General features: G+C 37.7%; 1 protein-coding gene across 1 annotated transcript in view; it reads left to right on the top strand.

Annotated features, from left to right (window-relative positions):
* The window catches only part of DOCK8 (dedicator of cytokinesis 8), a gene marked incomplete at both ends in the record, with an annotated part of 80316 nt that overhangs the window by 25738 nt on the left and 39956 nt on the right, over window positions 1-14622 (top strand). Inside the window, 12 exons of the mRNA XM_079548342.1 lie at window positions 415-627; window positions 1126-1211; window positions 1796-1862; window positions 2224-2373; window positions 3010-3090; window positions 3886-4045; window positions 4665-4804; window positions 5182-5275; window positions 6168-6330; window positions 11745-11862; window positions 13041-13111; window positions 13756-13894. Of these exons, the coding sequence (XP_079404468.1) occupies window positions 415-627; window positions 1126-1211; window positions 1796-1862; window positions 2224-2373; window positions 3010-3090; window positions 3886-4045; window positions 4665-4804; window positions 5182-5275; window positions 6168-6330; window positions 11745-11862; window positions 13041-13111; window positions 13756-13894 (1482 nt within the window). The remainder of the gene's footprint in view (window positions 1-414; window positions 628-1125; window positions 1212-1795; window positions 1863-2223; window positions 2374-3009; window positions 3091-3885; window positions 4046-4664; window positions 4805-5181; window positions 5276-6167; window positions 6331-11744; window positions 11863-13040; window positions 13112-13755; window positions 13895-14622) is intronic.

Here is a 14622-nt window from a genome sequence, read left to right as displayed (position 1 = left end):
GGCTGTGTAATGCCCCTGACACCTCCTGGTCAGGGAAGTGTGGGCAACAAAGTAGGCCGTGGGCTGATGGAGTCCCACCAGCTGCCTCCTGCTCCTCAGTGTGGATGCAGTCAGGCTCAGAGATCTGAAGAATTACAATGTCACCCTGCCGACTGCCCGCTGTGCTTTGGCTTTCACCGTGTTCACTTTGAAAGTTGAAGGTAATCTGCCCTTTCCCTTTCTTCCCCGTGGATGCAGAGAGGCACAAACTGGAGGACGGTGCTTACCATCATCTCCCACCATCTCTCCTTGGTGAGCCCCCTGGCAGCAGTGAAATTAAGGCAGAAAGGCCTGAAAGACAGGCAAGAGAAACCTCGTGATGCCCAAGGTACAGCAGGCAGTAACAAGTTTTGCTGTTCCTTCGTTTTCTGACAGGCAGGGCCCAGGGCCGTGCACGTGCTCCCTGAGGATACCTCCAAGACTGCCCCAGCTTCCTCTGACTTTGACCTGCGCAGCCTGCAGCCGGATCCCCGCCTGGAAAACCTGCTGCGGCATGTCAGCGCGGAGGAGTTTGAGAGGCAGAATGAGGAAGCCCGACGAACCAACAGGCACGCCGAGCTCCTCGCCCTCTACCCGTCTGTGGATGAGGTGAGCTCACAGGGCTTCTGGGACTCAAGCCATGCTTCAGTGGGATGGAGACTGTCCACACAACCATAAAAAGTGTGACTCCTGGCCTGTATACTTGCTTCCTTTGCTTTTGTGTATCTGCCTTGAATAATAACACAGTGAAGGTGTGGCCTTCATATGCCTGCCAGCCATCTGGAATGTGCATTCAAGCAGTTGTATCCAACTCATGGTGTTGCCCGAGGTCTTTCTGCCTTCTTTTGATGTAAGTCAGGCCACGTTCCGGTAAAATGCTTGTGTCAAAACAAGCCACATTCACTTGGGAAACACACCAGATGCAGGTGAGGCGTGTAGGTATTTGTAAACTTACATCAGTTTTCTTTCTGACTGAAGAGATGAAGTGGCTGCTGAGTCAGGGAACGTGCTGTTTTGTAGCTGTGGCTCAGTTACATCACTTGAAGCTGTTATGTAAGCGTGTAAATTTGCAATTATTTTAATTGCGTTTGAACTGTTTAATGATAGGAAGATGCAGTGGAAATACGCCCAGTGCCAGATCGCCCAAAGGAACACCTGGGCAACAGGATTCTGGTAAAGCTGCAGACTCTGAAGTAAGTATTCTTACATCCTGGTCTGGCAGGCTTTGGTGACACTTTTCAATTACAGTGTCTCAATTCATGTGAGCATCTTGCCACAGACACACTGACATTGTATGCTCCTTGTTCACAAAGAGTTTACGTGCTTGCTTGTTCTTGCTTTAGTGTGATTTTGGCAGAAAACCATTTATATCTGTAGTTACAAGACTTTTTATCTTGTCAGAATGAAAAGGAGTTGGGGATGAGACCAAGTTATTTATTATAAACAAACTAGATTGATCTTTGTTCATAATAGCGATAAATAGAAAAAAAATCAAGAATGGTAGAATCATTTTTAACTGATATCTGAGACCAGCTTTCTGACAAACGCAGAAAATACACTGCTGGCAGTTTATCTCATTTTTTTCCCCACTTGAAGTCAGTTAATAAAATGCACTAGCTAAAAAAAGAAAAATCCTCCAAACTTTAAGAGAGCCAAGGTCTGGAATGAAGTGTTTCTCCTCATTTTCTAAGGAAATGACAGCCTAACCCCCCCTTTTTTTTTTTGTTTTACAGGATCTTAAAAGTAAAATATTAATGAGTGTGTCTTTCCTTAACAGGTTTGATATAGAGATTGAGCCTTTGTTTGCATGCATAGCTCTCTATGATATAAAAGAAAGGAAAAAGGCAAGTGTGCACTACAGCATAAATAAGGAATGGAGTTGTTCATTCATTCATATTTTCAGCTCAATTTCATTATAGTGTGAAAATTCTAGGATGTTTAGCTTTTCTTTGTTTCTTTTGTTTAATTGACTTATCTCTTACTTAAAACTTTTAACTCTAAAAACTATTAGAATTGCTTACAAAAAATAACTCAACTTTTGCATAAGTGCATCTTGATCTAGGTTGCTGTAGTCATGCTAGCTCTTTTGTTTTGTGTTTGCAGCTCTTTATTTTATATTTCCATTTACTTCTTTTGACTTATTTTAAAATAACATTCAATTCATTTTTGCTTTGCAGTACATTTTAAATTCTTTTTCTTTTCAAGATCTCTGAAAATTTCCATTGTGACCTGAACTCTGATTCATTGAGAGGATTCTTGCGTTCTCATACACCCTCCACTGACCTGTCTTCTCTGGCAAGATCAGCAGTATTTTCTGTCACTTATCCCTCATCAGATATTTACCTAGTAATAAAGGTATGTTACAGTGGTACTTTTAACACCATTCTTCCTGTTCCCAGCTGTGCCAATTGTCTGAGCATGTGGAGTTGACTAATGTGGTTTTCCCATAGCTGAGAGGCATTCTGGTAATTTCTGATCATCTTTGTACACATATCCCCTGGTGTATCTTGTTTCCAATGTAAGAAGTTGGAAGTTTATCAATATCTTACTTTCTAGCTCAGCTGAATGTTTAGGTTTTCCTGTTTCTTCATAAGAAAAAAATTAGGTGAAATAAACTGTTTTAAAAATTTTTAAATTGTGTATAAATTGAGTTTTTTTGGCTTTGGGTTAGTATGTTTTGCATTGGTCTGTTTATTTAATTCTGAAACTAACTTTGCCCGAACCATTTCATTTGGAATGTGTTAATTTTCCTGCTTGTGGTGAAAATGCAGCAGTACCTGAGAGATAGTTTTGTTATATACATGTTTTCTGCTTCATTACTAACAATAGGGGAGCTGGGAAAAGTTTATTGTACATTACTCTGTGAAGACAGTTTTAAGCATTATTTTTGGTAGATTTGGGCAGACTTTCCCATACTGCTAGAGAAGTAATGTGTTAAGTTTGGAGTGATTTTTTTTCTTTATGAGCATCTTATTTTACTGCTTTTTGTAGATAGAAAAAGTGCTTCAGCAAGGAGAAATTGGAGATTGTGCAGAACCTTACATGGTTCTTAAAGAAAATGAAGCTGGCAAGGTAAGGAAAACAACCATGAAAAGTGTTTGGATCAAAACATGCGTGCAAAGGGAAACAGGGAAAGAGAAAATCTTTTGGAATGGGACAGAACCCAAAGAACAATGGGAAGAAAGTCAATTGATCAATCCATAGGGCAAGCAATTTGATGTCTGTCGTTGACATGAAGAATTCAAAAGAAGACAAGGTGTGCTTTTTGTTCCTAGTCACTTTGGAAATCAGTACTGATTCCAACATCTTGAGCCATAACGTATCTATAGGTAAGTAAAGGAGATGACAGTGCAGTGAAGATAGCATGAATATTTGTACCTCAAAGGCTTCCTGCTGATCTGATCAGGCAACCTGTTGTGGGGTGTGTATGTCCAGTTCAGTGCAGACATCTGTAAATAACATGATCTTTGTTTGAGGAATTAATTGTCATTTACCTTCCCTCGAGCAGAATGATGATGTTTCCTAAAATCCCATGTTTCTCACATTCATCAGAATATTATTTCTGTATCTGATGAAGGAGATGGAACTTGCTCATTTTATGATGATTACTCATGCTGGGCACAAGGGTCACTGCAAAAAGATCTGCATTCTCCTTTTCAGTAACAAAAATGAACTAGTTGAAATGGGAACTGAATTTACAGATCAGAACATCTATGGTGCTGACAGTGGTGTAACAGGAAGATATCAGAGATAAGAATACAAATAATTTACTAAACTGTAAATAAATAAATAATTTCCCTTTTTTCTTTAAAATGAAGTTAGAATAACTGATTGCTTTTAAAACATTCATTATTTTCTTTGTCTTAGACAAAAGAAAAGATTGAAAAACTGAAAGCCCAAGCTGAATGCTTTTGTCAACGACTAGGGAAATACAGAATGCCATTTGCCTGGATTCCCATAAGTCTAACTAATTTCTTCAACGTTTCCACACTTGAGCGAGAAGTATCTGAGGCTGAAGGTTTGAATGGTACTTGTCTAAGTTTTCTGACTAACAAAAAGCAACTCTTTAGTGGTTCTGTGCTTAGTAAGCAATTTCATTCATTTTTGTCCTCAAGAACAAATGACAGATTCAAATTCATATCTTCTCAGCTTTCCTTTTTAGTCCTACAAGTAAAAGTTAATATTCTCACTATTTCACCTCTGCATATGTATTTTTATGTATTCTAAATATTCTTCAGTTCTAGGTTCTATTTTAGTTGAACTGGCCTTTACTATCTGGAATCCCTATGCAATAAAGGGGAAATAAAATATTAATCTTCTTAATTTCTGTAGTGTACAAGAGATGTTTTCAAGCTGCATCCAACACTGATCAATGTGCTTTGTAACCCACTAACTAGAAATATGAATAAGCCTGTGCTCTGCAGCAGAAATAATGTCACTCTCACTAGATGTATCATAGCATTCCATTATTTCACATAGTCTGAAATACGGCTAGTGGGAAATACAGATAAAAGCTTATTGGTTGTAGGTACTGGTCTCTGTCCTCTGATATTACTGGGAACTTGTGGATTTCTAGCATAACCTTATAGTCTTGGTACTGAAGTAGCACAAAACAAGTTGGTATTTTATTTAATTTCTCTTTGAAGGGAAAGGATCAACTAGTGAGAAGAGGGCAACACTATTACAAGCAAGAAGACTCTCTGAGAGAAGTCTCAGCACTGAGGACAGTTATCCAGTGTCAAACTTCAAAACTGTCTCCCTGACCCACAGTACCTTCTTTAAACAGGTATAGGATGCTCTTTGTTTCTGACTGCCTAAGACATTTTTCATATGTGTTGTGTGAACTGTGTTGGGAAAAATTATACAGTGATGTTAGTGGGGATTCAGAGGATAATTGCTGTTGACAGTAACTTACCTTGTTTGCATGTTTCAAGGTAATCACTGAATCATAGAATGGCCTGGGTGGAAAGGGAACTCAAACACCATCTGCTTTCAACCCCCCTGCTATGTGCACAGTGGTCAACCAGTAGGCCAGGATACTCGGAGCCACATCCAGCCTGGCCTTAAATGCCTCCAGGGATGGGGCACCCACAACCTTCTTGGACAGCCTTTTGTTATGTAGTATTGCTATAAAGATAATGATTTTTGTCTTTCTCCTGTTAGGAAGGAGACAGGCTTAGTGATGAAGATCTCTTCAAATTTTTAGCTGATTTCAAAAGATCATCTTCCTTGCAGAGACGAATTAAGACTTTACCAGGTACACAATTCATTTAAGATGGAATAGTATATATGTACTTTTCTCCTTTAAACCATTTTGTAAGTTTCAACCCCAAAATAGAATAAAATTGTGTTTTAAACTATTGTGGAACCTTCCCAGCATCCCCAGTTAAGTATTGAGATTTGTGTTGAGCTTGATATTCCGCAGTGATTTGCTTTTTTTTCTAACTTATAGTGTGTCTGCTGGATGTATTTCATGATCATTCAAGCTGTTTGAAGACAGAGGTTTTCTCTGCAGTGTTTTCCAATGAGTCATATGTTACAGAAGAAGACTAAAATGCCTACATATTTCACCTTGAATTTGGATCAGTATTTGGCTATGCTCAAACACTTGACAAGCTGCTTTTTACTTTTTCAGATAAATTACATCTTGAGATCTTCTGGATTGTAGAGGAACCCCCAAAAAACAGAAACTCAGTGTAAAGCTTCTTTTGCCTTTGTAGATAATTGTCAGAAATGACAAATACAGGTTTCCAAAATAGTTTTTGCTTTCCAAAACTTAAAGTTGAAATTGAAAGTTTGATTATACTCATGGCAGGATTATCAGTATTAACTATGCAAATGTTGTCCACAGCTAGTCTGGATTTTCTGTTGGATGGTGTCTACTTGTCATAGATTAACACAGCAGAATCCTAGTGGAGATGGAGAGACAACTCTGCTATACACCATCCTTTTCTCTTTTATTCAGCTTCCAAATAAACTTGTGTATCCTCCTACATGCATGTTTTATTCTCATGCAGCTTTCAATCCAAATATCCATTTCTTACTTACGTAGTGTTATTGTGTAACCTCACATACTGTTTTCAGTTGTGATTTATTATACATTAGTTATTTTTTGTATTCTTTGGTAACATTTTGTGTTTTTTTTAAAGGAACGCTTAAACTGGAGATCTCTCCAGCTCCAGAGAACCTTGGTTACTGTCTGACACCGGAATTACTACCAGTGAAGCCCTTCCCAGAAAATCGTAGTCGTCCTCACAAAGAGATTTTGGAATTCCCAATTAGAGAAGTGTATGTACCCCATACTATTTACAGGTAAGATTATTATTCTTTTTTTAATGCTTAAGAACCATTTTCAAAGGCAGTTGTGGTTTGACTTTTTTTTTTTTTAATAAAAGCTGAGAAAATTGCTAACGACTATGTTTTAGACTGATTTACTCTTGTTAGCTGTTAGAAGGTAAGATACCCACTGGATGTTCTATTTAGTTATGTAGTTATCCTGTTCCACACAGAATATTTTTAAAATGTTCACAACCTAGCAGCTCTTGTTGGCTTGACATAAATATATAAAATCATGTGGATACTGTGCCCATTTCCTTAGTGAAAGCGTGAAAAAAAAGCAGTAGTTTTTATACAATTGAAAGTACAAATGTAAATGAAGTCAATTTTTTTTTTTTTTCTTTAATGGAAAAAAAAAAATGGCCAGATTTTAACTTCCCTTTCCATTATTAGGCCTCAGTAAGGTGAAGCACTTGTCAACTCCAGGTTGCCTGGTAGTGTATGAAGATTTGCTTTTGAAAACAAAAAGCATTTGCAACCACTTTAAATTGCTGATCTAGAAAGGAGTTTGAGTCTCTCTTTAATTTTGACAAGAGTAAAGTCCTACAGCTACACATCTTGAATAACAAAGCTACCATGTTTAATCTGTGCATCTCCTGAAGCAAGTTAATGTGTCTCCACACTATCCTCCAGTTGGTAGGTGTCTGTGTTGGATAAATACCCCTACATATGAAGAAATGCTTGCTGTAGCTCAACAGCTACACTCTTTTTCCAAGACTTCACACCCAACATGCTGAGCCTCTTCAAGGTTTTTGGGCTCTGTTTTGAATTTCACTCTAAGTAGAAAATGTGGAAACGAAAGAGGAACTGTCCTGTACAGGTAGTGGTAATGAAGAGAAGATCAATATAGCATGTTTACCGTAATCTTCACTGTAATTAATGAATCAGTGATGATAACATAACACAACTGACGTGACAAAAATAGTATTGTGCTGCAAACTGTAAAGTTTTGTTGTTAATACCCCATCCAACCCCAAAGACAGTCTTTTAGATACGGTGGGAAAGTGATGAATGAATGTGGAAGTGCTAGATTTTGTTTCAACAGCTTTGTCACTACAGCTGTATTTGCAGTTAGAAAGGGGAGTCATCAGCAAATATTGTTGATATCTAGCCGTAGATCCCCAGTAAGACAGATGAGTCAGCTTTGCAAACCTTGTGAGAGAAGGACTTCGTGATTGCAGGAAGTAGCAACTGCGTTTGTGCAGCAGCACTGAAACCTTTTACTACAAGCTAGAGTAACATGGCTCTTTCTGAGATGCTTTTGGCACCCAATAAACACAGTCATGCCAGAAGAAGTGTTGTTAGGGAATGTGGACTGATCCAGTGCTATGGATTCAGATACTAAAAGAATCCGAAATTAGTAAAGTCAATATACGTGTATTTTTTAAATTAAAATGTTACTTTGAATGTAGGAGAGATTTATTTATATAAGTGTATTTGAATAACAAAACAATGAAAACTTTTAAAGATACAGTCTGGTAAGATTTTGTTGGCATAGTAATACCTCTGCACATGTCCAGACAAATACTAATGTAACATCTACTTTTAGTTTGTTGCCTGGATGTTTAAAAGAGATGCAGAAACCTAGTTTACTTTTCTTTCTTTCTGTCCTTCTTTCTCTCTTTTTCTCTCTTCTGTGCTTAATATTGCAATAGTCAATACCTAATGAATATGCACTCATTTGTCTCCTTTAACAGTATGACAACTCAGGATTTAGCAATACTAGGACTGGTTAAGGAATTGAGAGTATTATCTCACAGTAGGTTCAGTTATGGCAGAAGGCTGCAAAAGTCATGAAAAGGAGATCTAGTCCTCTTGAATTTAATACTGGAAAAGTTTTTAGGTTTTAACTTCTGAAACAGGTAATGTGAAGTAGACAGTTGTGGGTCAAAAGGTTTCCTGCATTTATACAGCAGAAAACTATTGTGATGGGTAATAGATTATTTTGTGGGTTCTTTTTGTGGTGCATAACATCTCAGTTATTTGTCTGTGGTTTTGGTTTTCACATACATTATGCTGTTGACTACTTTTTTGTAATATTTGATGTTTGAAGTAACGATGAGCCTCTTCAATTACATACACAGATTGAACATGAGTTCTGGAGAGAATAGTGCTAAGATTTTAGTCAGAATTGACTCTGAGCTCTTGATAACGTTTAAATTAAGAAAGAACTAATTTTCTATAATAATGTGATGTGATTTGAAACTTCAGGAACTGGATTTTATGAGCTGACCTACCACTCAGTTTATCTGGGAAAATTTTTTTGCTCTGAAAATTTAGTAGAATATTTGTTAAGGTTTTCGTGTCAGTGATAATGGATGAATTGAACAATTACTCTCACCTAAAATGTAATGTAGTCTGGCCACTATCTTTTTAATGCTTAATTTTAGCACATGAGAAAAATCATTCAAACTTATCCAAACTAGAAGAAAATTTTACAAAGTTTTAGAATATATGGTATAGACACATCCTTTTGAAAATAACGTTGAAATTCTCTCGTCATGCCGTTTATTCTAGTCAGTGCATGGAAAAATCAGCAATTTTGATAAAGTATTTGTGATTTACCATTTTTCTGAAGATCTCTCTCTCAAAAGAGTAGAAACAGAGGAATCATCAAAGATTGAAAGTAATGACTAATAGATGTATCAGTTTTTGTTTCCAATTTCTTAAGTAGTATATCTATGCTCATAAACAATTTGTAGTTTTTATCAGTGATGACTGATTGCTCCTAATTTGGCTTTTGTTATTCATGGTTTTCTTACTATAGTCATCAGTGAACACATCTAATATTGTTCAGAAATTTGAGATGCACTTGTGAAACTTTGTATATTGCGTAACTTAGCAAGGAAAAGGATTTCATTACGTTACACACATATTACACAGCCAGTAATTACAGACAGCAATGTTCAGTCAGAAAGATAACAGTCTTGAAGACTGTGCATAGATTTTGTTTCGGCAGAATATTGGTCCCCGTTGCTTTGGCCATAGGAGGTGATCAAATCATCACTGCTAAGTCTCTATCAAAGAGTAGAAAAATCAGCAAATTAAAATGAGAACTGTTTCACGGTGTCCTATGCGGAGCCTTGGTTTTCTTGCGCTGAAGTAGCCTTTTACCTCACAGTCCTTGTGCTGGGTCAGCCTCAGATCCAGAGAAACAGGCTGCTTTAGTGCTTCCCCTAGAACACTGTTACAGTGTATCTGTCCTGTTGGATTGATATTGGATGTTCTGTCGTGGCGTTTGTAGACCCATATTGACTCCTGAATGTGTCTATTGCTTCTTGTGAACACATCTGCCTGCATCTGGAGGTACTTTCTGTAGAGGGAGTGAGAGGAGAAGTACAGTCACACCAGCATTAATCACTGACAGCAGCTGCTGTGGCACGTTGCTTGAGGACTTCCTCTCAGCACTGAGCCTGAAGAGGAACATGTGGCTTCCTGGGGCTCACCACATCCTGAGGGCAGTGCTAACCGCTGCATGGAAATGTTTAGGCTCTCAGGCTGTTGGACGGAACTGTTGCTGGCAGGAAGAAGCACTCTAGTCACCAAAAGATCTGCTGTGTATGCCTGTCCTTAGTGCAGTGTGAAGAAACTCTTTTGATCATCTCCCCAGCTTCCTGCTTTTCATCACTTTCATTGCTGCCTGATACTCAGAATCAGGGTTTACTTCTGTTCTTCCTCAGCATTGATGGGTTTAATACGCATGTAAGAAAGGTCCCTAAAACCGCTTGAGCATAAATAGCACAAGCTTTACCTCTTCTGCACAGTGCTCACTGGAAAGCTTCTTTGGTTGTGTAGTCAGCAAAGACCTCTCTGTGATTTTGCATATCTTTCATCTCAAGTCAGATGTAAATGTAAAAATCGGTGCTCAGGGGCATTATGGAGATTTGTGACATCTTCTGCTGGGCTGCAGATTAATGAAGCAATGGCTGGATTATGCAGCATCCCCTATAAGTATTTCTTCATCTCTGACAGACGTAATATTGATAATATCCTTCCTTTAATATGTCATTCCCCTTAACATAATTCAGTGGAGGTTACTGATATATTTCTCACTTTCACTTAGATTTTCCTAATATTATCTTGGAGAGAATTTGGCAGAGCTGAAAGTGCACTTAAGATGATTAGGGAAGAAAGTGCGTTAGTGTTGCAGGCAGGAGTACTGTGCTGAACAGGAGGAAAGGCAAGTTACATACTGATCTGTTTGCTAAGACATGCCATGCCTCACATAGCATGTGTTGGTTGGTAGAGTGGCTGGTGCTGTGCAACTGAAGATCACTGTCACTTTTTGACACACGGCAATAAGGAGTACCAACCAATTTTCTGCGTCTTGGAATGCAACAAAAGGAAGACAGACCATCTGATTTAATGACAGTGTTCTCCAAAACTGCTCCACAATGGTGCTGACAATGTACTGTGATAAGGACAGGTTAATTTTGTGTGTAGTTTCTGACTGCTGGACAAAAAGCAAAGATGAAAGTCTGTGAATACCTGTTATTGTTTCTCATTGGAAGCCAACAAGGTTCCACCAACATTCATCTTATTTCTTATGCTATGAATACAAAGAATGAGAATCTTATACCGGAGCAGGATAACAAGAGACACACTAAATAGACATAATTCCAGAACGTGTACAAGCTGGATCTAGCTGAAATCTCAGACCTGCCACAGTCTTCACTGTAGAAAAATCTTTGTATTTACATTTGCACTGTTATGTCAGATTGAGGGTTGAACTCAGAAGACCATCTGTGCGCCACAAAAATTAAAGGTTCTTTTTTAGCTTAATGGTTTACCCATCTATAGAAGCTACTAAATAGCCAGAAAATGGCAAAGTACGATGTATTTTAAAGAATTACTAATAAAATGTGTCCAGAGACTCATTTCTAGGTGGCTTCTAGAGTTACAGGTTAAAATTTCTTGTTTACATTTAATCATCAACACTGCTTTTCAATTTACATAATCTAGAAATGCAAGCTATAACCTAGGATTGTATATTGGTGGGTTCATTTCCTGGTTTGCCTGTTTTTATCACCTCTGAGTAATTCCATAGTGCTTTCAAAACCTGACTCTTTGTGGCTGAGAAAGGAGCTGCTTTCTTGAGAGGCTTCTGCTTTTCATTACATCAAGCAAATATATTATTTCATTTTACATATGTCTGAAAAAATGAGAGCTAGGAAGACTGCCCTCTCATATGCATTTACCATATGAGAAACCCTCAACACAGGATGTTTTATGTCACAACAAGAGGACTTGGGTAAAAGAGTTTTCCCGAAGCTTCAACTGTCTGGATGATACTGAAGAACAGGGACAGACATTAGCAAGAAGCTAATTAGTGCACTTCATTTTGAAAGCCTTGTTACTTAGCTGCTTTTTCTTATTTCTCTTTCTTCCAGAAATCTCCTCTATGTTTACCCCCAAAGGCTCAATTTTGCTAACCGACCAGCTTCTGCAAGAAACATTACCATCAAGATCCAGTTTATGTGTGGTGAAGACCCATCCTGTGCAATGCCGGTAATAAATGCTGACCACTTGTAGGAAAATGTTGCTCAGGTGCTGTCCTGAGGAACCTTTTGAAGAGACAGCTTACTATTTGCTCCACATTGCCACAGTTTCTAGGGGGACCTTATGAGACTGACATCAGAAAGCTTATGAAAGCCTGCAGGCTTCAGCCCTGTAGTTCTAGCCCTGTAGGCATCAGCTTCAGCTTGCGTTTTTGGGGAAATTTTCAGAGTATGTCAGTGGATTTTTGAGAATGAGATTGAGGTAGCACCTTTTGTGGTTTTAGTTGTGTTAAAAATAATAATGAGTTGAAATGCTACTTGGAAGAACTTTACCCCAAGAATTTGTTGTCTTGAGGACTGACACCTGGCTGACCTTATTGAATGCGCTGACGCTGCACAGTGCGCACTTTACAGTGGCACGTTCCTTACCTCAGATGCACTCTGGAACTGAAATCAGAGCATCAGCTCAATGTTTTCCTAGGTCATATTTTCTTCCAGAGCTGATGCTGTGCTATATGAATATAACACTTACGTTTTATGTAATGCTAAGTGGCTGTTTTGTTTATTTTACACTCTGCTCATGTCACTGTTAGGTTTTGATGAATGCTTGGGGTAATGGCAGTTTATCTGGCATCACTGTGCACTGTAAGTGTGGGTTTCACCTCAATACATACCAGTTTCTGCTGTGCAGATTCCCTTATCTCAGTTCATCTCTCTGAGATCCTTTAAAGTTACAGCATTCCAGCACCCTTTCAGGGAGGCTAAAGTGAGTCATATTTTACTGAATATAAAAGAGCTGTGGATCTTTAAGGTAGGGTGGGGTGAATCTCACCCTATGTAAACAGGATAGAAGTGAAAAATAAACTTCTCAAAAAAATTTAATTCATCACTTAGAATGTTATTAAAACCAATATGATAATCCACAGGAGACTTACCACAACTGCATTCCTGAAGTTTCTAACTTTTGCATTACTGGAGAACGTAATGTAAGATGCCTCTGATCCATCTTCCTGGTGTTTTGTGTTGCATGTTGTGTGAGGAAGATGCCAACTAATAACACTTCTGTGTCATCATGCTAAGATCAAATTGAAGGATCATTATCCACCCTTATATGCTGTCTTAAAATTGACATAGAATGATAACAAATGTTTTAGATCTGACTGTATTCACTTTCATTTATTAATGCAGGTAATTTTTGGAAAATCTTCAGGTCCAGAATTTGTGCAAGAGACATATACAGCTATCACATATCATAACAAGTAAGCATTGTTGTTATTCTTATAAATTGAGATGTATTAAGCATGACATTTTTACGTAATTCTCAACCAATATTAGTTACTCAAAGAATTATGGTAATACGCTATTTTAAAATTCTACGTTTTCTGAGTATTTGTCAATATCTAATTTGGATTACTGCATGCATTTGCATAAGTGACTGCTGCTTTTCTTGTTTTGAGCTCTTTAAAGAGTAGTCAAGGGTATTCCCTGTCTGAAGATGAAGGAACAGGAGCAGGAAGTATCAGCTTTGTAAAAACATTCACTTTGATCTACAGATTCACAGATCCAAAAGAATTGAAGGGGCTCTCTCTTATGAATGCAAACTCAAGATATAGGTTTTATACAGTAACTATGCTGAAACCACAAATTAAAATTGAATGGTTTTAAAAGTAAGGAGGTGGATGATACTGAGATATTCTGGCTTATACACTTTGCATCAAATTCTTCCTTATTCAAAACTGTAGATAGATCACAACAGTGTCCACAGAGATACATATATTTCACTTGTATGACTTATCTCAAGGCTGTTTTTAGGATCTATACAGTTCTTATAACCATAGCATCTGGGAGCCTGCTGACAAATATGCCTTCTGCTCTGAAATATGCATGGCATTTTTTTAAACAGGTCTCCTGACTTTTATGAAGAAGTGAAAATAAAACTGCCAGCAAAACTCACTGAGAAACACCATCTATTGTTCACGTTCTATCATATCAGCTGCCAGCCAAAGCAAGGAGCATCTGTGGAAACTCTCATTGGATATTCAGTAAGTGATACAAATGTGTGCATGCATGGGGCAGGGAGGGGAGAAGAGAGGCTAGGTGTGTGGATATGTATCCCATGCAGATAAACTCTTTGCTTATCAAGGATTTTGCCATGCATTCCCTTTCTGGTTATGGTAATACATCATAACAAGGCTGTCCTGCAAATACTGCAGGGCGTGCTCATGCATGTTAAATGTACAGACACTATAAATTCATATGCAGCTTGTGTTGTTACATCTTAGTTTTATAATTTTACATTGGTAAGCATCTTTGAAGTTGGTGAATTTACCCAAAGCACAGAAATTAAGTATACACCTACATATTTGCAACAACAATGCCTTATTGTAGAATTCTTAATTGTTGGATTTTATTTGCTGAAAAGAAAAAAGGTAATTAACTGTTATTTACTGTTATCTAACACATTCATACATGAGGTGACATCCAATATACTATTTTGAATTAAGCTTTTTATGGTATATTGCTTACATAAAAACTGTTGTTTACCCTTTTTAAAATCAAAAGCCATGAAAATATCTAGATACTAGAATTCAGTTATTTAAACTCATTTATCTTCATGTTGAAACTAGCATGTTTTAGCTTGAGAAACACATATTGTAGCATAGCATAATTTTTCTTTAAATATTTTTATCTGGAGAGATTTTAGAATAAGAAGAAAGCACAGATGATAATAATACTTAAGATGTGAAAAAGTTCTAGTGCTGCTGAACCA

This window comes from Tetrao urogallus, assembly GCF_951394365.1.
Source record: "Tetrao urogallus genome assembly, chromosome: Z".
NCBI lineage: Eukaryota > Metazoa > Chordata > Aves > Galliformes > Phasianidae > Tetrao > Tetrao urogallus.
The sequence above is the reverse complement of the archived record's forward strand: the minus strand, read 5'-3'. Positions and strand labels throughout refer to the sequence as shown.